At 46.1% G+C, this 26,526-nt stretch overlaps 1 protein-coding gene across 1 annotated transcript in view; it reads left to right on the forward strand.

Annotated features, from left to right (window-relative positions):
• Window positions 1-26,526, forward strand: part of CASQ2 (calsequestrin 2) — a 116,972-nt gene that overhangs the window by 80,498 nt on the left and 9,948 nt on the right. Inside the window, exons 5-10 of the mRNA XM_069202980.1 lie at window positions 3,623-3,696; window positions 7,995-8,125; window positions 10,056-10,101; window positions 11,423-11,477; window positions 17,765-17,865; window positions 23,500-23,574. Coding sequence (XP_069059081.1) covers window positions 3,623-3,696; window positions 7,995-8,125; window positions 10,056-10,101; window positions 11,423-11,477; window positions 17,765-17,865; window positions 23,500-23,574 — 482 coding nt within the window. The remainder of the gene's footprint in view (window positions 1-3,622; window positions 3,697-7,994; window positions 8,126-10,055; window positions 10,102-11,422; window positions 11,478-17,764; window positions 17,866-23,499; window positions 23,575-26,526) is intronic.

Genomic DNA, 26,526 nt, shown 5'->3' on the forward strand with positions numbered 1-26,526 from the left:
AGCCAGTGGCTGTGTACTAAGATGGTGCGCACTTCCAAAAAAAAAATCTTCTTTGCTGGTATTAAAATCCAAAAAAGTATGTTTATGTTTATAATGCAGAACCTCGTGTACACATAAAGTAGGAGCTCAGAGCTTGATATACTGAGCATGTGAAATGTTTATAATCCAGGACTTCTATTACACAGGAAGTAGGAGCTCAGAGCCTGATATTCTGAGCATGGATGTATATAACCAACAAGATTGTGTACACATGAAGTAGGAGCTCAGAGCCTGATATACTGATCATGTGCATGGATATAATCCAGAACCTCATGTACCCATCAAGTAGGAGCTCAGGACTAATATACTGAGCATGTATATGTTTAAATTCCAGAACCTCATGTACACATGAAGTAGGAGCTCCGAGCCTCGTATACTGATCATGTGTATGTTTATAATCCAGAACCTCATGTACACTTGAAGTAGGAGCTCAGGGCCTGATATACTGAGCATGTGTATGTTTATATTCTGGAACCTCATGTATAAATGAAATAGGAGCTCATAGCCTTATATACTGAGTGCAAAGATGTTTATGATCCAGAAACTCGTGTGCACGTGAAGTAGGAACCCAGAGCCTGATATAGTGAGCATGTGTATATTTATAATCCAGCACCTCAGGTACACATGAAGTTGGAGCTCAGAGCCTGATATACCCAGGAAGTTGACATTTATAATCCAGAGCCTCTGGTAGACATGAAGTAAGAGCTCAGAGCATGATAACTTATTTAGACCAGTTCACATGAATGTCAGTGAGGCCACCAAGTCAGACCACTTCATGGACCACTGGGGATATGTTGTTGCGTGGGTTCCACAAGTATAGGGTGACATCATCTGTGTACACGGAGACTAGGATACTTCTAGCGTGAAAAACAAGCGTCCTGGGTGCATGGTGTTGTTGTAGGCGACCCTCCACAGGTTCCATCATGATGGCGACAAGGATAGATGAGAGGGTACAGCTTTGTATGGTGACCCGGGTGATCAGGAGGTGGCTGTGACATCACCAATAATGCACAACCTGGAGCACTGGAACTTGTACAGTAGTTTGATCCAACCGATGAAGCCGGGGCTGGGGTTCAGGCATCCCAGCAACTGGAACAGAATGGATCAATCCAAGGAGTAAAAAGCTTCTTTCTCAAAGTTGAGTGTGAGGACCTGCAAACCTGAATTTTTAAATGACCAAAAAGCATACCCCTTGTTGAACCTGAGCACCTTGGCATGGTTTTTCCCCATGCCCCTGCCATCCTCTTGTTTTTGCTGACTTTGTTGATGGCCCTAGGACTCTGTGCACCTCACCACTGCTAACCAGTGCTAAAGTGCTTGTGCACTCTCCTTTAAACATGGTGAAAGTGGTTTACACCCACTTGGAATATTTAATTTACCTGTAAGTCCCTAGTAAAATGTACTACATGTACTAAGGGCCTCTAAATTAAATGATTCTAGTGAGCTTGCAGCACTCATTGTACCACCCACTTAAGTAGTTGTTCAAAAATATCTCAGGCCTACCATCACAGCCTGTATGTGCAGTTTTAAACTGCCATTTGACCTGGCAAAATAAACATTTTGCCAGCCCTAAACCTTCCTTTTTGGTAACTCACCCGAAGGGTAGGATCTAAACAGCCTATAGATCAGGTCACAGTGTATTTAAAAAGTTGGACATGTACTTTTAACTTTTACATGTCTGGGTAGTAAAAAAACCATTCACATTAGTTTTTCACTACTGCAAAGACTGCCTCTTCCATAGGACAATGTTGGGTTACCTTAATACATTTAATAAGTGATAACTTTCAATTAGGAGCAGGAAGGAATGTCGAGTTTGGGCTCTGTAGAATTGTAATTGAAAAACATCTTTATTTGGAAAGTTGGATTTTAAGTCACAGTTCTGAAAATGCCACTTTTAGAAGGTTGGCATTTTCTTGTCCAAACCATTTGGTGTGTGCAGTCTGTATCCTGGGTCACATGACTAGGTGTAGATGGCAGTTGGTCTTTGTGTATTTCTCCCAGTCGGTAAGACAAAGCGAGGCTGGGTGTTGGCAGGATGGGTCACTCTGATTTAATAAAGAAGAGAAGCCGTTACCTATAACACTTGCATATCCCAAGGGCTCTATCTGAACACACTCACAAAGGGTTTGTCAACAGTCTTTTGTGTCCCCAGACATGCTGGGGCCAGAGCAGGGAGGAAGGGGATACCTGACACCTCATGGGGTGGAAACCTCTAGAAGCTTCTCCTACTTTCATGTGGGTACCAGCTATAAATAATGGACCCTCAGACACAACTATTCAGTGCACATCTAGACCTGTGGAAGACGCAGAAGAAGGGCTGCTGCCCTGCTGCCTGAGTGGGAAGGACTGGACCTGCATCCTGAATCCAGAAACACCAGAGTGACTCCACGGGCTAGTTGGCTGGCCTACTGTTCAGAACTCAGGGATAGAAAAGGCTCCAACTGTGTTGAACCCTGCACCTGGACTTTGCATGCTGTGAGTCATGCTCTCCAAATGATGCCACCCCAGTCCCGGAATCTTGGAAGTGGGCCTGAAGTTGCTCTGCCAGATCCGCTATGCTCCTAGTAGCACCGACACAGTGCGACACAGGACTTCGCAGCTCCTTGGAAATGACGCAGTGTGACGCATACATAACTCTCTGCCTTGCATCACAGCTCCTCGGAACCACCGCTGCCCGACACATCTTTGATGCAGGATCTCGCAGCCCTGCAGCTTCTCAGAACCACCACGGCACAATGCATCCTTGATGCAAAGGCTCCCACCACAGTCTTGCAGGTCTTGGAACTGCCACTGCATGACGCATCCCCAATGGGGGACCTCACAATACTCCCCACCAGGATTTAAGGTACTTTTTTCAGCTGACCTAACTTGAGCCCTGTATCTGGCCCACACTCCATTGTGGTTAGCTTCAACTTGTGACTTTGTCCCGGTACGATGTGTCTAGATAACCACAGTTGGAGTTTTGTGTTTTTAAACACTATTTTTACCTAAACATTTAAAGTTTCATATTTCTGGTTCTACTGATTGGATATGTGGTGTTTGCTGTCAAATACTGTATTCAGTTTTACTGTATTTTTCTAAATTGGTGTGGTAGTTTTCTAGTGTTGTGTTTTCACTTTATTACTGTTTGTGTGCTGCCTAAATACTTTACACATTGTCTCTAAGATAAGCCTGACAGCTTGTCAGATGGTTGAGCACAGGTTGATTTAGGGTTTGTTTATGCTTCACCCTGGCAAGAATTGTGGTTGCTGCTTGAGTAGAGTTTTAGCCCCCTCAAACAATAACTTAATTTCCCACATCCATTAATTCTGGTAATTAAATATCTGACCTGCACAGCAAGAAATACTAAAGCTACCATGGAGAGCGGTGCTGCCCAGGTGCTTTTTTAACATATTCCCTCCATTTTCATTGACTTCTCCAAGATAAGGAATTTTTGTGACAAGCATCTCACAGTTGATAGTCTTCTGGCCTCTTTGTTTAGTCCAGCTTCCTTGGTTGTCCACTAATAAATGCAGAAAATAGTGGTTCCTTGCTCTCACTAAAACTACCCTTTCCCCCTCTTTTGTCTTTCTTTCTGGTCCAGATTACAAAGCGTTTGAGGAGGCAGCCGAACATTTCCAGCCTTCCATTAAATTCTTCGCCACCTTTGAGAAAGCGGTGAGTGCCTCCCCCCCTCGCACTGAGTATAGACTGATAGTCGTGAGATATCAGTCCAGTGCTAGATTGGAAACATGAACATGCAGGAAGGGAATGACCATAAGGCAGATCTCCTCAGTCTATGCACCCGCGCTATAGAGCAACGTTCCCACTGGCATGAGACCTGCTCCCACACTCCGGCGATACAGAGAGAACCTGAAGACACAGGCATCCCTTCACAGACAGTATCACTTCACCTGTTAGGCACAGCCTTCTCTCTGCCTCACTAGCACCCTTCATGAACGCACCCTGGCCTGTCACCCAGCTGTTCAGTGCTCAGTCACTTCCCAGCTGGGTTTGCAATTTCTAAGATTCAGCACAAACATATACATGTTAAAAGGCCGGTCTTTGTCACGGGGCACCACCATTGCGGGCTCTTGAGCAGGCAGGGAACCTTAGCAGGGACTAATGAGGAGTTTGAACAAAAGTGAGCCTTCCATGAGAATACGTGGCAGCCCAAGCTCCCTGGAAAAACCAAGGATGTAATAAAGAACAGATGGGAGAAACTGAGAAAGAGAAGAATGCTGCAATCTGACCACAGTGCTGGGGAAGAAATTCTCATTTGATCATGTGTAATTAAACAAGTTACTTCGGTAACGAGTTAACTGGTAGAGACAATATCTAGCCACATATCTAGGTTGAATTCAATTCTCACTTTACCAAAAGGGAAGGTGCTCACTGTTGTAGTATAAAGACCAACGACTGCTCTGTCGTGGACATTGACTTGTCCTGTCCTCTCTGAGACAGAACCGAGGAGCTCTCAGTCCATCACCTGACCTCAGGTAACAATGTGGGTGCTCTGGAGCCACAGCCTTTCCAAGATGCCACCTCTCTGATGGGTGGCTGTCCTTTGCAGGGCAGAATATTTCATTAGAGGAGACAAATGGTGACAGAGAAGAGGAGGATCCTGTGATCAGAAGAGGGAGATTGTCATAAAGGACATGGGGATTTGAGAAAGAGACATACGATCTTGGAATTGTGGAAAGTATGCTAGGAAAGAAGGAGGAATAAGATAAGATCATATGACATCAAAAAGGAGTTCTTGATGTAGGTTTCAAGCTAGAGATATTTGAATATTCATTGACAGATTTTGGGATATAGCATGAAGCCAAGAGATGGAATATTACAAGGCAGGAGTAGAAGAATGTGATATTCGTAGTAGAACATACTCACATGGAAAAGGAGAAGAAATTCAGAACGCAGGTAACAAACCCATGGTACATGAGTTAGGTGAATTTGATGTGATAGGGATAAGACATTGACATAGGAAGTAGAGGGTTTTGAGGCAGGAAGGAAACATATTGAGCAGGAGGTAAGAATTAATAGAATTTGATCTGGGAAAAAACATATAATGAGGTAACAGATATCAGATTTATCAGAAAGAAGGTCAAGAATTAGGGATAGAAACTATTTAGAAAATAGGTGAAAGATTTTACAATAGGAAGGAGGGATAGTTTGAATGGAGTTGAAGGGTCTTGGTGGGGAAGTTAGAAAAGTTTACTTGGGAGGAAGAAGCTATCATGATAGGAGGAGATATTCAGACAGGGTGGAAGAGGTTAAGACTGGTGACAGGTGATATTGAGATAGAAGGGATGCGATATGAGGAGAGTAAATCATGACAGAGATCAGGGATTGAAAAAGAAACATGTTGTTTAATTAGGACGAGGAGCACATTGAGAGTGGGAATAGGATTTTGGAATGTAAATATCACAATTTAGAATACAACATAGGTTATTGTTTTTAATGTAGAACATTTCATAATATTACCATTTCTAACATGAACTAACAAGAAAGAGTAAATGTATCATTGAGCAATAACAAAAAACAATGAACTGGATACAGTTCAGGAAAAGAGGAATACAATGCATTTTATAATAAACAGAAAAAGGTTGAAGAAATATTTACTCTGGAGGAGCAATCGAAAAAAGAAATTTAAGCAAAAGAGTCTAACAAGCAGAGGCAGAGTGGCCAAAAAGAAATATGAGTTTGGCCATCATGCCGGTACCTCTGAAAACGCCGGTAGTCCTGGGTCAGAAGCATACAAGTATGTCAGACATCCGGCAGGTGAATCTGCATGACATGGCCCCATCAGCCTTTCATAGGGACCCATCTGCAGGCAAATCTTGGTTTGAAACTTGCCAGAAAATGAGAACAAGCCTGGTGGAAGCAAACTGGCTGCAGGGAGTGAACTCCACCTCCAAGGAACAGCAGCAGAAAAGGCTTGGACTTAATCTTCTGGACTTCCTGGATACAAAGTCTAACAAGTCCTTTTCCACTTTTAACAACAAACTCATAGAGAGCCTTAGCTTTAGTAAGTTGCTGAGCCTGTTTCAGATCTTAGGCCTTGAAATGAATGTAACACACAGTTTACTGACGTAACACACATTTTATCGGATTTGAACCCAAAGATATAGGTCAAGAGTCAATGCATTGATATATAGGCACCTTATAAATAACCTCTGATCAAACCAAACCTGAAAAGTAACTAAAATCAGGGTAGTCAGTTGCAGGTTTATAGTCGCTCAGGCTCCTTGTTGGCTGGTGAAATGTCTGCCATCCGCGTGGGCACTGGTAATGTTCCTTCAAATGGGGAGGGTACAGATAAAGCCCTTATAAAGTGCTGTGAGAGTCTACCAGACTTTTCTTGGCGGTCCTTCTCAGGACCAATCACTATAAATGGGCAGTATATCAACATACAAAGAACCATCGTGGACTCAGTGACAAATGGCGAGGTACTTGCCCCAGCACAATGTCCAGTAAGGGGGAAACTCCTAACAAGGGGTTCCGACAGCCAGAGGTGAGGATAAAACATGTGCCTTCCAGACAGGTCTTTCGTTTGCTTCTTCCTCTAAAGTGGGGTTTGTGTCAGTGCAAAGAAACTGGACTGAAGCAAGACCCCAAGTACGTAAACACTTACAATAAAGTAGGTGCATCAAAGTATGTTTATTTTGTTACAACAAATACAAAATAAAGCTTTTTTTATGAGAGCGAAAATGATTTATAAAACCTGATGAAGGTGCTCAACAGGTTGGGACCGGGATTGGTGAAAGGAACATAGAGCCTGATTTAGACCTGGGTGCATTGAACACTCCATCGCAAACGTGACGGATATCCGTCCGCGATATTACGATCCCCATAGGATATAATGGGACTGTAAAACGACAGATGGGATATCTGTTACACCTGTGACAGAGTAGTTCCCTCCGCCGGCATCTAAATCAGGCCATAAGAGTGTGAACACTGTTAGACATAGCTGAAGACAATGCTTTGATTCAGGTCTCAGTTTAGATTTACAATTAGGATATTAGATAATGTCAGCATTATCTCCAAGATGACTTTTTGTGACAAACATCAGGGAGTTGATAATCTTCTGGGCTCTTTGTTTAGTTCACTTTCCTTGGTTGTTCACAAAAAATCAATGTTGCAGGTTCTCACTGACATCTTGCAGCCGCCTTGTAGATCACGGGTTGGCCAGAGCCAAAGCTATGTTGGGTCGGAAGACACGCACAGCTGCACATGATCAGCATTTGAACAGTAGAGTAGCTTTCACCATTCTGCACGGGGGCCTGGGTACCAAGTGAGGAAGTACTACAGAATATGTTGATAGTAGTACAGAATATGTTTACAGTACTATAGAATATGTTGATGAAGCCTAGAAATGTAAATTCAACATCTGGTTTTAAAACGCCAAATTGTGCGCCAATAAATGAAACATGATTAGACGGGGACTGGTTTTGAAATGACTTCAGGATCTTGCCCCTTGCAACAAGAGCAGGATGATTTTGTGATTTAATGGGCAAGATCCTGAAGTCTTCTAATTAGAACAGGATTGGAGGTATACGGGTGGACCAGGAATGGTCATAAAAAAACATGCCTTTGGTGGAAGGAGAAGCACAATGTGGCCAGATATCACTTGTAGGGAAGCAAAACAGAGATCCTAGAAAATGGGGGAGATAAAATGCTAATGGAAGAGACATTTTAGAATTGGCAGAGAGAGGTTTTGAGATTGTAAAAGAGACAGTTAATAGGGAAGGGAACGTAAGATACCAGGTGGGAAGAGAGAAGTTGTGTAGTGAGTGTGCATGTTATCCTTCAGTGTTGTCCAGGTGAGTCTCTAAAGGTGAGATGCTTAAGTTCAAGGTCTAGGGAGGCATCATCTGCCTCAGGTCATTGGGGGCTCTTGTTTGCTTCCAGACATAATGAGTGAACCTTCCCAGGAGGGTCTTTCCAACAACTGAAAATGGCATCTCCTTCCCTAGGTTGCAAAGAAGCTGAGCTTGAAGCTGAATGAAGTAGACTTCTACGAGGCCTTCATGGACGAACCTGTCACCATTCCGGAGAAACCCTACACTGAGGAGGAGCTGGTGGAGTTTGTGCACAAGCACAAGAGGTAAGACAACTGTTGGGACTCAGGAGTTACTTACCAACTAAAATACTCCAAAAGTACCTCGATGTTTGCCAAGGTTTTTTTTATGTTTTTGACATTCCACAAAAGAAGATGCATACCTCTGTATCAAAAACCATTGACCATATTTATGAGATCTGACTTGCGGGAACTATGGAACATATTTATGAGGTCTGGCCGGTGGTAACATTGTAATAGAGCATTCCCGTCAGTCAGACTGGCAGGAACAGTGCTACAAGATAGCAATCGGCTCCCTTATAGGAGCCGAGTGCTATCTCATAGACAGTGCACATTCCAGCAGTGCTTGCCCTACTGTGGCACCCAGCACACCCTCACCGCCAGCCTTTCCATGCCGGTGAAAGCTCCTTGGAAAGGCTGGTGGTGAGGGGAGTTGTAATCAGCGAGGTGGCGCTGAGTTCAGTGCCGCCCGGGCTGAGTGCAACTCAGACCGCCATCACCACATCGGAAACCCTGTTCCGGGCGGGAAAGGCGGCCCCCTGGTGGGTCCGCCTGCCAGGGTTGTAATTGGGTGGTCAGACTGCCTGGAATGCGGTGGTCCAACCGTCAACATGAGTGTGGTGATCCTCGGGCCGCCACACTCGTAATGGGGCCCTTACTGTGAAACTTTTCCCACTTTGTATGTGTGCTCTACAGGACACCACACGTGAAAAGTTTGGAGAAACAAAAACGTTTCTCTTCTTTGCACATATCCTCAAGGAGGTGTAATTTTTTTGCATAACATCCCTATCTACTAATGTTAGTTTACAGAAGTTTGTGTCAAAAACCGTGGGTGCTTGCATGGGAATGCCCATGCACCATTTATATAATTCCACTGTGGTGCAAAGTAATGCTCAGTTATGTTTTTTTCAAGAAACCTTCCAGTAAATCCCACATCAACAATTTGCAACAGTTTGTGTAACGTTTGGTGATTTTGCACCACTGCTAAGTGTTGCTAAACCTGGCCATTCCTTTGTAATTTGTGGTCTTATGTTTGTAAAACATGTTGGCTATGGCTTGTTGAGGCCTTGTTGAGTGTGGAAGGGATGCAGGTGTGTGAAAGGAACGCAGGTGTGTGGAAGGAACGGAGATGTGTGAAGGACAGTGTATGGAGGGAACCCAGGTGTGTGGAAGGAGCACAGGAGTATTGAAGGGAAGCAGGTGTGTGGAAGGAATGCTGGTGTGTGGAAGGAACATAGGAGTGTGGAAGGAGCACATGTGTGTGGAAGGAACTCAGGAGTGTGGAAGGAGCACAGGAGTGTGGAAGGAGCACAGGTGTGTGGAAGTAATGCTGGTGTGTCGAAGGAACAGAGGAGTGTGGAAGGAGCACAGGTGTGTGGAAGGAGCACAGGTGTGTAGAAGGAATGCTGGTGTGTGGAAGGAACACAGGAGTGTGGAAGGAGCACAGGTGTGTAGAAGGAATGCTGGTGTGTGGAAGGAACACAGGAGTGTGGAAGGAGCACAGGTGTGTGGAAGGAGCACAGGAGTGTGGAAGAAACTCAGGAGTGTGGAAGGAGCGCAAGTGTGTGGAAGGAATGCTGGTGTGTGGAAGGAACACAGGAGTGTGGAAGGAGCACAGGTTTGTCGAAGGAGCACAGGAGTGTGGAAGAAGCACAGGAGTGTGGATGGAACTCAGGAGTGTGGAAGGAGCGCAGGAGTGTGGAAGGAGCACAAGTGTGTGGAAGGAATGCTGGTGTGTGGAAGGAACACAGGAGTGTGGAAGGAGCACAGGTGTGTGGAAGGGGCACAGGTTTGGGAAATGAACGCACACCATGCACACCACAGTGTCACACTCTGCACCCTCAGCTCACCTGTGGCCTCCAGACTGCTCACCAACTCCTGATTGTCAGTGCAGGGTCCTCAGCATCTCAGCTGTATTTCTCATCTTGACATGCCCTCCTCTGCTTCTGTTTTTCAGATCCACATTGCGCAAGCTACGCCCAGAGGACATGTTCGAGACCTGGGTAAGGCACCCCCCCAGCTGTTCAGGCAAAAAGAGAATGTGTAATATTCCATTTGTGAATGTAGTAGAGTGCGTAACTGTTGTGGCACTGACACATCCTCATGCATCTGTATACAGTGTGTGTGTGTGCGTGTGTGTGTGTGTGTATGTGTGTGTGTACCAGGTGGGTAATGTAGTTACATCAGACATGTGGTTAGTGGGCGTTGGGGGGATTGTGCAGAACACTGGAGGTCTGAAGATGTGGCTGATGAAATGGTACAGGTAGGTGGAAGATGTGTGACAGGGAAGAAAGGGTACATTCTGTATGTGGAAGCTGCCATCCTTCACAGAGACCATTGCTTCAGTACAGCCCCATCATACTCAGCTGTGTGGATAAACAAGAGAGCTAACACCTGCATACAAGGCTGGAAGAGCAAGGGGACTCTTATATTGCAGGTTTAATCCAGGGTGGGTTTACAGGGGGTTGTAGGGCACCCTTGGGTGCTTTTCAGGGCTACCACAGGAAGTGATCCCAGAAACTGGGTGGTACATTGTGTCCTGTTGGGTTCAGGAAGGATGGTTGAAGTCATTGGCTATGGTTGGGTGTGACTGAATATGTTGATCCAGTGCCTGCAGGTGGGTAGTTGGATGTCTGTCCGCAGGGACGTGTCTGATACTGCATGAGGTTAGAGTGCGCTTCCAGACCAAGGGAGACTGCAGACGCACTGCTAACATCGACTGGGAAAGTGGGAGATTTTGAAAAAGAAATTGCGGCAATGTATTTTCTCTAATGACTTCTATTCAAACAGGAACTTCAGGTGAGAGACAGCTGAAATAAAGCCATTTTTGGCTTCAAAAACAGGAAGTCTCCCACCTGAATCGGGTCTGTTGGCATGTGTGCTGTGCAGCCACCTAAGGCTATTTCCATACACACTTTTACCTAGATGTTTGGATGAAGAGACTGTCCCGTCCAGGCAGCGTGCCCCTGAATATCTAAGATAAAATATTGTGGTATAGAAATATTGAAAACAAAATACTGAAAGGAAAACATAGAAAGGTGAATAGGTACAGATTTTGTGTATCTAATTCCAAATATTTATAGCTTCCTCATATATATTTACATATCTTCCAGGTATGTAGATGTGGAGCTAGGAATAGCACACCTATACTTCTCTATATGCACTCACCTTTCGGTATTTCGTTCAATACTTTGTCCACAATAACCTGGTGCCGCTATTCTCCCTATTCGGTAGTACAATCCTCTCCGGCCTTGCACCAGGGGAGTGTAGATGAGTCCCTCTCCCTTCAGTGGTCCAACCTCTGTCCTCTTGTTTCCCGTGCAGGATGACGATCTCGATGGGATCCACATTGTTGCCTTCGCTGAAGAAGACGATCCTGGTGAGCTCTGTCTTGCATGCAACTTTAGCCTCAGTGGTGGCTTTGGGGGAGGAGAGTTGATGACATGAAGCATGAACCACAAGCAAACAAACAATCATAAAGGGGAAGAGATTGGAGGATCCAAAGTGCGAACCCCACACATACAATCATAAAGCGGTGTCTGTGAGGGAGGAGAGTGGCGGTCATGAAGAACAAACCCTAAGCTAACAGTCAATCCTAATGCGGTGTCTTTGGGGGAGAAGAGTCGAGAGTGCGAAGCATGCACCCCAAGCAAACAATCAATAATAAAGCTGTATCTTTGGGGGAGGAGAGTGGAGGACACAGAGCATGAACCCCTAGCAAACAACCAACCATAAAGAGGTGTCTTTGAGGGAGGAGAGTGGAGGGCCTGAAGCATGAACCCCAAGCAAACAATCAATCATAAAGCAGTGTCTGTGAGGGAGGAGAGTGGAGATCACGAAGAACAAACCCTAAGCAAACAATCAATCCTAATGTGGTGTCTTTGGGGGAGAAGAGTGGAGGGTGCGAAGTATACACCCCAAGCAAACAATCAATAATAAAGCAGTATCTTTGGTGGAGAAGAGTGGAGGACACAAAGCATGAACCCCTATCAAACAAACAATCATAAAGCGGTATCTTAGAGGGAGGAGAGTGGAAGACGTGAAGCATGAACCCCAAGCAATCAAACAATCATAAAGCAGTGTCTTAGAAGGAGGAGAGTGGAGGACGTGAAGCATGAACCTCAAGCAAACAATCAATCATAAAGCGGTGTCTGTGGGTGAGGAGAGTGTAGGGTGCGAAGCATAAGCCCCAAGCAATCAACAATCATAAAGCGGTGTCTTTGAGGGAGGAGAGTGGAGGAAGTGAAGCATGAATCTCAAGCAAACAATCAATCATAAAGCAGTTTCTTTGGGTGGGGACAGTGTAGGGTGCGAAGCATAAGCCCCAAGCAATCAAACAATCATAAAGCGGTGTCTTAGAGGGAGGAGAGTGGAGGACGTGAAGCATGAACCTCAAGCAAACAATCAATCATAAAGCGATGTCTGTGGGGGAAGAGAGTGGGGGATGCGAAGCAAGAACTCCAAACAACCAACCATAAAGCGGTGTCTTTGAGGGAGGAGAGTGGAGGACGTGAAGCATGAACCCCTAGCAAACAAACAATCATAAAGCGGTGTCTTTGGGTGAGGAGAGTGTAGGGTACGAAGCATAAGCCCCAAGCAATCAAACAATCATAAAGCAGTGTCTTTGAGGAAGGAGAGTGGAGGACGTGAAGCATGAACCTCAAGCAAACAATCAATCATAAAGCGGTGTCTGTGGGGGAGGAGAGTGGAGGACGCGAAGCAAGAACTCCAACCAACCAACCATAAAGCGGTGTGTTTGAGGGAGGAGAGTGGAGGCCGTGAAGCATGAACCCCAAGAAAACAATCAATCATAAAGCAGTGTCTTTGAGGGAGGAGAGTGGTGGTCACGAAGAACAAACCCTAGGCAAACAATCGATCCTAAATCGGTGTCGTTGGGGGAGAAGAGTGGAGGGTGCAAAGCATACACCCCAAACAATCAAACAATCATAAAACAGTGTATTTGGGGGGAAGAAGAGTAGAGGATGGGAAGCATGAACCCCAAGAAAACAATGATAAAGCGGGGTCTTTGGAGGAGGAGAGTGGAGGACATGAAGCATGATCTCCAAGCAAATAAACAATCATAAAGCAGTGTCTTTGGGAGATGAGAGTGTAGGGTGCAAAGCATAAACCCCAAGCAATCAAACTATCATAAAGCGGCGTCTTTGAGGGAGGAGAGTGGAGGATGTGAAGCATGACCCCCAAGCAAACAATCAATCATAAAGCAGTGTCTGTGGGGGAGGAGAGTGGAGGACGTGAAGCATGAATCCCAAGCAAACAACCATAAAGCAGTGTCTTTGGGGGAGGATAGTAGAGGACATGAAGCATGAACACCAAGCAATCAATAATAAAGCAGTGTCTTTGGGGGAGGAGAGTAGATGACACGAAGCATGAACCCCAAGCAAACAATCATAAAGCAGTGTCTTTGGGAGATGAGAGTGTAGGGTGGGAAGCATAAACCTTAAAGAAAACAATCAATCATAAATTTGTGTCTTTGGGGGAGGAGAGTGGAGGGTGTGAAGTATGAACTCCAAGCAAACAAATAGCCATAAAGTGGGATCTTTGAGGGAGAGGAGTGAAGGACGTGAAGCATAAAACTCAAAGAAAACAATAAATCATAAAGCGGTGTCTTTGGGGGAGAAGAGTGGAGGGAGCAAAGCATTAACCCCAAGCAAACAAATAGTCATAAAGCGGTGTGTTTAAGGGAGGAGCGTGGAGGGCGTGAAGCATGAACCCCAAGCAAACAATCGATCATAAAGTGGGGTCTTTGGGGGGAAGGAGAGTAGAGGACGTGAAGCATAAACCCCAAGCAAACAATCAATCATAAAGCGGGGTCTTTGGGGGAGGAGAGCGGAGAACGTGAAGCATAAACCCCAAAAAAACAATCAATCATAAAGTGATGTCTGCGTACGAGAGTGGAGGACGCAAAGGATGAACCCCAAGCAAACTATCAATCATAAAGCGATGTTTTTAGGGAAGGAGAGTGGAGGGGCATGAAGCATGAATCCAAAGCAAACAACTATACAACAGTGTCTTTGGGAGAGGAGAGTGGTGGACACAAAGCATGAACCCCAAACAATCAATCATAAAAATAGCCCCGCCTATCATAGCATGGAATCAGATGATATGCCAGAGTGCGTAACAGCACAAGAAATATGATAAATCCTAGAATATCATGCCAGACATGAGTACGTTATTCTAAGCAAAATTACAGTTAAATAAATAAAGCAAGGCTGAACTGACCTTAGTTCAGTTTTAGCCTGCCTTCATTTCATTAAATGACCTTGCTACCAATAGACACAGGATTATAAATCCACCTGTCTCTCTCTGCAGAGAGGGAGAGACAGATGTACCTTCACACCCTTTTTCCTACACCCTGTCACAGTCACAGGACAGTGAGAGCCTCCATGCAGACAACCTACCCCGCTCAGCATGCGATGCCTACAATTCCTAATTAACTAACTATTGTTTCTCAACTATGATATTACTATGCTACTATAGTTCTCCTCCAAGGCCCACTTTTTGTTCATTTGAGCCAGATATAATGCAGCAATAAAATGTGTAGTGTCATCCGGCTGCCGCATTGTAGCGTGCTCCTTTTATAGAGGCGGAAGATCGAAGGGAAAGTCCTGTCCTCTCTAGATCCACCGTCATCTGGAGTTGAAGAGACTGAAGTTGGGAAGAGGAGTGGCTACACCCTTCTCAGCGAGTACTGGCTTGAACCTGCTGCTCCTGAGCATGAATGAGTGCAGAGTAGGAGACCTATGACAATAACAACACCAGCTCGTTGACAAGTCTCACCGTACTTCCAGGCTGAACAAGTCTGAGATTGAGCCACAAGGAAATCATAGACACTCAGGGGGTTATTACAACTTTGGAGGAGGTGTTAATCCGTTCCAAAAGTGATGGTAAAGTGACGGATATACCACCAGCCGTATTACGAGTCCATTATATCCTATGGAACTCGTAATACGGCTGGTGGTATATCCGCCACTTTACCGTCACTTTTGGGACGGATTAACACCTCCTCCAAAGTTGTAATAACCCCCTCAGTGCTTAATTTCTAAACACAACTGCCAGGGCCCTTTCCAAGAGACCACTTCAGCTTGCACCACCCATTGCCCCTGCCATGCTGCCAATTATAGTAGCAACACAACTACTAACCATCACACTGCTACAAGTGTGACAATTCTTACTATTTGAGGCCCCCAAAGCAATAAGAATGATGTGGGCGGCAAGTAATGCTCATTTTGAATGTATAGTGAATTGATAATTAACTGTTGTTGTGGTCATTTCAAAATTAGCCAGATAGTGCCACCTTGTGGCAGACTGTTACAAGTGCTGGTGTTGACAATTAAGTGCCGGTGCAGAGCACCGGAAACCACTGGCTTAAATTAAGCATTGTTAAGACACCTTAAAACTTCTCATTGGAAAGTAATGCATAAAAAGTTGAAGGCAACTCCTCAGAGAGGGGTAATTCAGTTACCCCATGGGACCCCATGTCTAGCTGTAACTCACGGGTAGCCTACCCCTTCAGAGCCGCTGAGACGGGGTTCACGGTATCAGTGACTTTGTATTATCTTATCCCAAACTCAACGGACTGGAGTTGGTGCCTGAGGAAGGAGATGCGTGGCCTGAAGCCACAGAAAAGTAGATGGATTTGGCTTTCAACAGATCATTCAAGTGTAGTCTTACGGAGCTGAAGCCATGTCTAGAACATATTTGAGAAAGCACCGAAGAAACACAGAGCTTGAGCCCTGCTTGTATATTGCATTACTGACACAAGGCCTCTGGTGTTAATGTCCTCTGAGGCCTAGTTGTGTTAAATGTGCTTCAGACTCATGACATCTGCCATCTTTCTTGACAAGTACCTTAAACCTGGGGAGCAAGGCAGTATGAGTGCATGTTAAATGCATGGCTCTTCCTTTAAAGACAGCATATGACGCTTCCTAGGTAGTGCTATGCCGTAGTGAAATACAAACGCTTCTTACAATAATAATGAGTTATTTATTAGGCAACAACCCTGTGACAACTTAAAGCCAGGCACCAGTTCCAAGATAAATATGAATGGAATCCAGTGACAAAACTCTTGGAATTAGGATAACAAACATGCTACTGAATGACTTTAGAACACATCTAATTTTCTTAACAATTAACAAACGTTACATAACACATGTATGACCAACAATTAACAACTGACTTACTGATGGACACTTAACCAACATGCAAAACTAATGCGTAACAGTTCGCAAACACACACAATAAACTGAAGAACTGAGAGCAACCAAGAGAATGTAACAGAGAGGAAAAATCAAGAAGCATTGGAAAAACCTTCCAACAGAACAAATAACAAAAACAAGTATAACAACCTCACAACAATACAAACATGTATGTAACTGCAAACACTCTGTTCAAACCACCCTGGTGGTCTGCACACCTTTGCCACTCTCCTGGATGCCTGCAAGGCTCCTTGACTTTTATGATACCCTAGAGAGGCATCTCCAGCCACACTGAGCATGTTGCCTCTAATAATTTGAGATGGCTCAATCCTCCATAAGAAAATCAGAAGCTTTCACGACAGCCTACAGCCTTTCTCATCATCTTCTTCTCAACAAGACCCACCTTTTGTTAATATAAAGCTACTAGTCTCAAGTTCCACGTTTGACCATTTCTCAACTTTACCCACTTACCTCCAGTTTCCCCTCACATTGCATGGCTCTCTAAATTTCAACAGTCCTTGAACAACCCCTCCTGGTTTGACCTTCACCAAATCCACCTTGCTGAGATGATGACCCATTTATTTCTCCTTATGGACCTTATCATTGCTCTGTGACATCACATTGTTCAGCCAAGAAGGGAGCAGTTTCACACTGAGAGATCTGTCTCTCATGAGCTCGAAAGGTGACTTACCCGTGGTAGGATTGCTGATTAGTGGTGATCTGACAGCCTATCCTTTACAGGCAGTGGTACATTTAACCCCAACTTGACTGCCGATTCCATGGAGTCTTTTACCAATTTATTCATTCTCTCCACTTGACCGTTCCCTTGTGGATGATAAAGGACGGTACAGACATGTTTGACACCAACCCCTTCCAAAAGTTCACACAGCTCATTTGAAGTTAACCACTGTGACTGACCAAAACCTGCAAAACATTTCTCGAAGCACGGCAATAGCAGAATGAATAGTAATGCTACATATAAAAACCACTTACACCCACTCAGATATGGCATCAAGCAGAATCGCAGCATACTTTTCATATAGTGGCAAAGTCATAAATGCTCCAATAAAATACAAACAGACCTTTTGCGATGCATGTCCTGTATTACACACGTCATTCCTGATCCAGTCTTGTCAGGCCTACTTTTAGACACACTCGACACTCCAGTACCCAATCCTTCACCTGATGAGACATCATTGGCCACCAAAACCTTTCCCTCAACCTCTTGCTTGCACGCCATGGCTTGACCTACATGTCCCTCAAGTTTCATAGCAATGAGTTTCGATGTGACGCCAAACGAGGCCATAAATTTGTCACCCCCCTCAGGCACTGCACCACCTTTCATTGTAGCATTAACTCTCACCTGAGAGGCCCTTTAAGTGAATGGGAGATAATTTACTCCTCATCCCCTCTTGTCAGTGATCCCTCTTGGTCTGTGCTTCAATTTCAGATGGGTATGAATTCCTGCAGATCCTGAAACAAGTGGCGAAAGACAACACCAACAACCCGGATCTGAGCATCGTGTGGATAGACCCGGATGACTTTCCACTGGTGAGTATGATGTCGGAGGGCATGTTTGCCTCTGCATGGGGTGTGCAGTAAGGGGCAGCCCCTCGACAGTCTGAGCGGTGAGTGTACCAGTCTCTCTTTTCAGGGTGTCAAGTGATAAATGGTAAAGGTGGGTGAAACATTCTGTTCCGTTGGTGGAGTTTATGGAGTTTGCCCACTCTGCCTTCCTCTTGGAGTTCCGGCAAAACTCCACCAACTGCCGCATGGTGGAGTTTAATCTCATACGTGACTTGCCAATATTAAGTTGTCGAGGGGGAATTCGCATCCCCTACTGCAGTTTTCGGGTGCTAAAACGCCTCATGTCGAGATTTCGCAATATGGGCAGTTGTGGCAGGTTGCGACTGTTCACCTTGAGAAAGCTTCCGCTTGAGTAGAAAATCTACTCATGCAGCAGAGAGATGCAGGGCCCTGTGGAGTGCCACATTCTTGCAGATTTTACATTGCAGAAGATGCTCCTGGCACTGAAAATAAGCGCGACCAGCGCAACATGCCCAAAATCGACCCACCTGTGGAACTTTGCAGAATCTTGCTTTATGCAACTCTACGAGTTCCGCCCACCCCTAGTAAATGGCAGGCATGAAATGTCCTTGCCCTTATAGTCTGGTGCATATTATGGTAAAAGTAGAACTACAAGTACCAAAAGGCAGAGGGGCAAAAGTGAACATTGTGCACTTGACATTAGACAAATACACATCTATCCGATAAGATGCACCATTTACCGTGAACCTGCAGCAGGATGGCAGTGAGTTGACCATCTAGACCTTAAGACTGATGGCATGGATTGTTTTTTGTTCTGTTTTCCTTGCTTGATCCTGAGTTCACTGCTCCTTCTCGCTATAAAGTTTCTAGAATAGAAGCCCAGCCAGGCTCACAGTTACTTGCCCACAATAGGTGAATGTGTCAGGGCAGGTGCTGGGAGCTTTAGATGGGCTCAGTGAGGTCTTTTACGTTTCTGTGCAGGCTCGGGCTCCCATCTGAACCAAGGTCTGTTGTCCTCTAATTTGTATTCACAGTTCCTGTGGTGCACTGTGGCTGTGCTGTTGTATATGTACAGCGCTTCGATGCCTGACGAGGCGCCGAAGTGCTCTACAGCATAGGGTGATACTTGGCTGTGAATGGACTGACACTGAGGCTTTTGGGGAAGCACTTTAGGGCTGTGCTTGAGAGGCCAGAGTAGCGCTCTTATCCTGTATCCCGTCGCAGCGCTTTACACTGTGACGGTGGAAGAAAAGCGAGTGGTACAGGTGAGTAGGCGCTTTATAGAACCATATACATAAAGCATATAAATACATTATTGAGCCGGTCACTATAGACTTCTCAAGAGGGAAGCAGTCCGAGGCTGTGAGGGGGGCCACGTGAAGAGAAATGTTTCATTCAAGATCTAAGGATCCCTCATAGGGGCGCAGGGAGGGCTTTCTGGGGTGCTGGGGGAGGGGAGCGGGGGGGGCTATGGAGCCATCTCTGACAATATCCTCAGAGTCTTCCAGAAGAGGAGGAACCGGTGGTCTTTAGAGGAGGCCTGTTGTCCTACTAGCTGTCCACAGGTATCACTCTGAGGGAAAGAAGAATGACCTACAGGGCTGCACTGACTACAGGTGGCTAGAGAACACTCTGAGGAGAAAGGGGAATGACTTACAGGGCTGCACTGATTACAGATGGCTAGAGCACTCCCTGAGGTGAAACAGAAGTGACCTGTAAGGCCGCACTGACTGCAAGCAGATAGAGCACACTACAAGTTAAAAAAAGGAGAGACCTACAGTGCTGCACTGATTACTAGAGCACACTTTGAGGTGAAAATGGAAGAACCTACAAGGCTGCACTGAATACAGGTGACTAGTGTACATGACTAGGTGAAAAGGAGTGACCTACAGGTCTGCACTGATTACAGGTGGCTAGCGCACACTACGAGGTGAAAGAGCATTGACCTTCAGGGCTGCACCGATTAGAGGCACTAGAGCATGATGAGGTGAAAGAGGTGTGACCTACATGTCTGCACTGATTACAGGTGGCTAGTGTACTCTGAGGTGCAAAGGACTGACCTACAGGGCTGCACTGATTACAGGCGGCTAGAGCCCACTCTGAGTTGAAAGTGGAGTGACCTACAGGGCTGAACTGATTACAGGTGGCTATAACAGGGCTTGAACAGAGTGATTCATGGGCCAGTGTAAGATCCCTCAGTTTAGGGAAGTACTGATCTTTGGCAATAGCAGCAGCACACGGAGTGACTCCTGGTGGCCATCAGATCTAGGACCCACACCTACTCCCTCCAACCAGGCCAGAAACCTCTGAATCATCATTAGCAACAAGCTCATCATGAAATCACAGATCAACAGCGTCTCCTCCGCCTGCTTCCCCACTTTGCGCATGCTATGTAAGATCTTCAAGTGGCTGCCCCTACACATGAGACACACTGTGACACAGGCCCTCATCACCAGCCCACTGGAGTAAGGCAACACCCTCTACATATGAATCACCGCACACCTCCTACAGAGACTTCAAACCATACAGAACGCCGCAGCCAGCCTCATCCTCGACCTTCCCAGACAAACCCACATCACACCCCACCTCAGGCAACTCCACTGGCTCCCCGTACAGAAGAGACGCCAATTCAAGCTGCTGACCCACGCGCACACGGCTCTACACAACCAACTACCCACATACATTGAGCACCACCTGAACTCCCACCAACCATTGAGAAGACTACGCTCTGCCTCCCTTTCACTTGCCCATACTCCCCACATCTTCCGAAGCAGAAGTGGAGGGGGTTCTTTCTCTCACATCAGAGCAAAAACCTGTTACAGCCTCCCCATGCACCTCCGGACCATCACCTCACTTCCGGGATTCCGGATTGCTGCTAAGACCTGGCTGTTCGAATAAGCCTCCCAGATCTGCAAATGCCTGGATACCCTCTTGGGTAATTAGCCGCCGTCTATAAATCCTGATTGACTGATTGATTGACATGGACAGGGTGTGGTCATTCCTAGAGGCGGGGCAGCAAGTGACAGCATGCACAGGCTACACACAGGAGCCAGCTGTAAAATACTACGGTGTAACCCCCGATTAACAGAGGTGGATCCACAATGCGCTCTAGCTACAGACAGGTATTCTTATAAAAGCTTTAATGTGCCCCGCCGCACAGGCAGGCAGTGGTTCCCTCCGCTGTCCCCTACGTGTCCCCTGGTATACTGGGAGTATGTTTCCTTCTCAGTGAGATAGACTGTGCGCAGGTGCAAGTATGCAGAGGTCCTTCCCATGGTATGTACTTACTACAGGCTCCCAGGTTATAATGTTGTGTGGGGCCACCCTCGAGCACCTGAAGGAGCAGTCTTGGGCTCCCCCTGATTACAGGCAGACAGGAAAGAGACTTTACTGGACATCCCAGGAAAACCACATGCACCCCTCATGGTTTACACTAGTTAAGGCTGACCACAGGAATTGCTGCATTGCAGTTTTTCAAGTGTCTTTCTTGTTTTTCTTCAGCCTGATGTGAGAAGCTTCTTGGATCTAAGGGCCCATTTAGAACTCGGTGAATGGGTTACTCTGTCACAACGGTGACAGACATCCTGTTCGCCGAAATATAAATCACATAATATTCTTTGGAATTTCGGTTTTGGTGGATGTGATGTACGTCACCGTTGTGATGGAGTAACCCGTCTGCAGAGTTCTAAATCAATCCCTGAGTTAGTATGTCCGATTTTATGCCACGCTCTGGTAGTCTCAGTACGAGGGTCTGAAAGTGGACAGTGTCGAAGGCCGTCCTTGGGTACAACAGTAGCACAGCTGCCACTCTGTCACTGTCAATTTCCAATCATGCCAAATGGATATCAAGAAGGATTCCGCCTCTACTGGGGTGGAACCCAGATTGGTAGTCGAAGAGTAGCTTGTTCTCTTTCAAGAAGCTGGAGACCTGGGAGACCACAGTTGTTCCTGTCAGTTTTCCTGGCAGAGTTGGTAAAGTGCTTCTGAAGATTTGTGTCAGTGTTGGGGTCTGAAGGACCAGTGCATTGAATCCAGCATCTAATAAGTGTTTGAGTGAAGTCACTAACTATTGTCTGTCTTACCATTTGTTCTGCTGTTCATATTTTTTTAGACTTAGGAACAACCAGTCGATTTCATACACTGGGCTTTATGGAGGGCCCACTACAGGTCTGCAGGTGGCACCCTCGTTAGTAAATAATCCTGATGGTGCACGGCTCTCACTTATTGGAACACAAGCTATGCAATGCTTAATTTGAGCCAGTGGTTGCTCTGGGAGGGCATAGCTTCATTTCTGAGAAGTGGTGCTTATTTTTCCAATGCAAACATCTGCTGAGAAAAAGAGCGATAAAAATACACAAAGTGGAAAGACGGAGGAAGAGAAAGACAGAAAAACTGTCAAATAGGGAGAAAGCAGGAACCTGCAAGAGAGAGCTAAAGGGGAGGGAGTGTTTGGTGGTGGATGAAGAGGCCTGGAATGGATTCCAGGACACACAGCTTGGTGTTCGGCCCACTGACATTTAATTGCATCGACTGTGGACTTCCGAGCAGAGTTTTGGGTATTAGCACTCTTTTTATTTTACAAATTAAGCACTGAGGCCATGGTCAGTGCAACCCACACATGCAGAGTTGTCCTGAGTTACATAAGGATAGTAATGGTAGAAAACTCACAAGGGACAAGGGCCTTACTCCATATTGGATTGCTGTACGCAGAGGGTAGAGATTGTTTTAATGTAATAACTTGGTTTTCAGTTTGAGAAGAAGCTTGTGTAAATGTTAAGCCTGGCTTCCTCGCTTGATCAAATTTTGTGGTTCCAGGCAAATCAGTGTTCTGCCAGTGCCAGGTTTGTTAATGTTCCCAAAACACCCCTCGGTAAGTGTCTAACCATTAGTGTGAACTATTATGAAGAAACTACAGGACCCGATTTATGTTTTGGCGGTCGGGCTGTCCTACACCAGGGTGACACAGTATTTTACTCTGCAGAGGTCCTGACTGCCAAATTTAGAAATGGATGCCAAGCCAGTGGTCATTTCTGAAGCATTGACAGGAACCACTGTCACAGCTGTTTTTTTAAGTTTGACATATGGCTCTGTCAACATAACAATTTTTTTTATTTAAAAAAAGAAAATCTCACAGTGGGATTTTTGTTTGGAAAAAAAATGCCTCCCTCGCCATGGGAGTTGCCTCCCATGGCAAGGGAGGTATTAGACTGGTTTTATTGCCCCTTACCGCCAGGGTTTTTCTGGTGGTGACGGGCACTGAAAACTGACATGTATGTCTGCCCATCCACATTAGGTTGGCGACGGAGGTCAACCTCCAACCGCCCTTACTCTGTGGGGCCGAGCAGTCTCCGCCGTGGTTTCATCAAAGGTCCACATTTTAATCAGGTAGAACATTACATTGGAGGTAATGATACTCCGTCATCGTTGTGATGGAGTATCTTCACGCCCAACATATACACCAGCCCTTTATGTCCATCTGTATGTTTAGGGAGTACTCCTGCTGTCGAACATGCAACTGAACCCAAAAAATATGACCTCGGTCAACACTGATCCAACTCAAAGCAGTTTCTTGTGTATTTGGTGCAAAGTACAAGAGGATGTGTGTACATAACATAACGCATCTATTTTCCTTTGCAGCTGATAACCTACTGGGAGAAGACGTTCAAGATCGACCTCTTCAAACCCCAGATTGGAGTAGTGAACGTTACGGACGTAAGTGCGAAACACACTCAGAGGATGCGTCAGAGTTGCACTCTAGTGCACCTCTGGTGCTGTTAGTATAACCCCAGGTTCTAAATCCTGTCCTGATGGTCAAATGCAAAGTGCTCTGCTGCCTTTATTGGAAGGTCCCAGCTATAAAAGTGGCTGGGTATAGAGAGGGCGTGTAACGGGTAACATTGCCATATGCTCCAATATAAAGCCATCAAGGTATGGTGCTATATGAAGCCATCAAGGTATGGTCTTATGATGCTATCAGGGGCTTCTGGTGCCATGTTATTAAATCATGAGACCGAAACTGAAGGGTATATTTATGAGAGCTTTGCGTCATGCTTGCACCACGCAAAGTGGTACATGCTTGACGGAAACTTCTAAGTCAGATTTTTGAAGCCACGCAAAGCCACTTTGCGTATCTTTGACTGGTTCAAAAAATCTGGAGTAATGCAACGTAGCGCAAATCACTGCGTTGCATTACTCTGCACAAGGGAGGCATTCCATGGGCATTGCGTGGGTGTTACCAAGCAACTCCAGTGGCTTTTGATGCATTCCCAGGTTTACTAAACATAGTAAATCTAGGAATGCCCCAAAAAGATACGCCTCCCAGGAGGGGCGTAACGAGGAGGAATATCTTTATTTCTCCTTGTTATTTGCTCTTTCCATGTGTCAGACATTCTGCAGCACACATAGAAAGAGGAAATCGCCTCCATTGATTGTTTTTGTGCAGGAGTAACCTTTCTACGCTGCCCTGCACAACAGGGAAATGGCAGAAATGCACAGTGTTTACAAGATAGGGTGCATTTCTGTCCTTTCCCCTGTGCTGGTGCAAAAATTAATGCTTAGTGGCAATGCGGGCACCCTGGTACCATGGTGCTGGCAGAATTGTTTTTGTGCAGGAAGGGACACCTCTTTCTATGTGTACTGCAGAATGCAGAAAACAGCACATATAGAAAGAGGAAACAACAATATTTCTCCTCGTTGGGCCTGCCCTGGGGAGGCGTACAGTTCTGACGCATTCCCAGGTTTACAGATTCTTGTAAAGCTGGGGATGCATCAGAATCTATGGGTGTTGTGTGGGATCACCCACTGCAGTGCCCATGGAACGCCTCCCTGACACAGTGAAAGACAACGCAGTGACTTATGCTGCGTTGCCTTACTTCATATCTACAGGGCCATGAAAAGCCACACAAAGTGGCTTTGCGTGGCCTTGTAGATATGGCCTGCACTATGCACTGCCGTTGCGTCAATAAAAGTAATGTACTGGCGGCTCAGGGAGCTTGTAAATAAGCCCCACTGTTTTTAGGGCAGAACAATAGACAAAAATGTGAATATATTCAAAGTAGTGAGAACATCCCTCTGACAGAGCGAGCACCTAGGAGGAGACTCCTTCCTATGTCATCAGGGTCACAGGGGGAGTCACCCATCAATCTCATGTTGATGTTCTTGAAACACTTGCACAGAACAGGGGTGACTTTAAATCCTGAAAGATGACATCATCAGGTGAATGGTGTGAGTTTCAGTAAGATACAGAACAGGAGAGGTTTGGTGTGGATGTGTCCCATCAACACTGGACTCTTAATCTGAATATTCAATGCTGTGAGGTAACTGCGGTGGAAAAGCAAAAGCTGTCCCTCCACTGTTACGTCACCCATGGAAGTGCTCACTCTCACAGTGAACCCGCCCCCTCCAGAGTCTTCAGAGACCTCAATGTGATTTGGCAAAAGATGGCCTCCTGCCCCACCTACCTTATCCTGTCCCTCCCCAGTCCCTGGGGGGCAGAGAAGGTTAGGTGGCACTTCACCACCCTCAGTCGCCATCTTGTCTATCACTCTTCGGTCTGCAAAGACCACACCTCACTGGAGAATTCCAGACATTGACATAGCGCTCAGAAACTCACTGTCAACAGAGTGGCACTAGGATGCAGCTTCTGGTGGGGGGGGCGGATCAAAGACACAGAGGGGAGTAATGGTCGGTGACAAGACACCGAGGGTCATATTATACAAAATGCCTTGGTGGTGCAATGGGCATGTGCACCTAGTTTGCATGCCTCTAGGCACTTTGGTATTACAGAAAGGGTCATCAGACCCTTGTGCGCCCTTTCTGTGCTACAGATAGTGCTGGCGCACATATAGCTCCGGCGCTATTGCCAGAGGGTGTTCCCTCATTTGCATGGGGCCACGCCTCTGCCCCTCCACCCGCGCCATATTATAGATGCGGGCGCAGAGGCAAAGAAGCTGTCAGGAGGCACACTGGCACTGTCAGTGCACCCCCTGATGGCTGCCCTATGGAGGGGGGGAAGAAGGGCCTATGGACCCCTGAGACATCTCCTTACCACCAGGTGCAGTCACTCACTGCACCCGCTGCAAGGGGATCTCAAATCCCCCTTAAAAGTGCAGGTAGATTGCCGCCAGAACAGTGAAACGCAGAGCGCCTGCTTCAAAGCAGCTCCATGTTTCACTTGAATGTGCTGCCCCACAGCAGCACAAGTTCACAGTTGCCCTAGGGGCAGCACATTCCATGTAATAGGACGCACTTTCTCTGTGCAGGGCGGACCTCTTTTAAAGTGCCCCATGGCGCAAACAGAGAAAGTGCGCCCTATGCATAATAGGGTCTCAGGTATTCCTTTATTCTTACTTGGATGGGGGAGAAGGACAAGAAACAGAGGATGGTAGGTGGGCGGCAGAGCACCAGGGGCCGCATTACACAGAGTGCCCCGTAGGCGTGTGCCCGGGCTTTGTGCTTCCCAGGGCCAAATGGTATTACAGAAGGGGACGCAGACGCTTGTGCAGCCCCTTCTGCAATACAGAAAGCACTGCACATATGTAGCATAAACGCTAACATTAGAGGGCCTTCCCTCATTTGCATGGAGGCGTGGAATGTCACGCCTAGCTCACTGAGGTCATAACACAACTTACTGAATTTGCACAAACAACTCAAGACTTATTTATT

The sequence above is a fragment of the Pleurodeles waltl genome, chromosome 8 (assembly GCF_031143425.1).
Source record: "Pleurodeles waltl isolate 20211129_DDA chromosome 8, aPleWal1.hap1.20221129, whole genome shotgun sequence".
NCBI classification, from domain to species: domain Eukaryota; kingdom Metazoa; phylum Chordata; class Amphibia; order Caudata; family Salamandridae; genus Pleurodeles; species Pleurodeles waltl.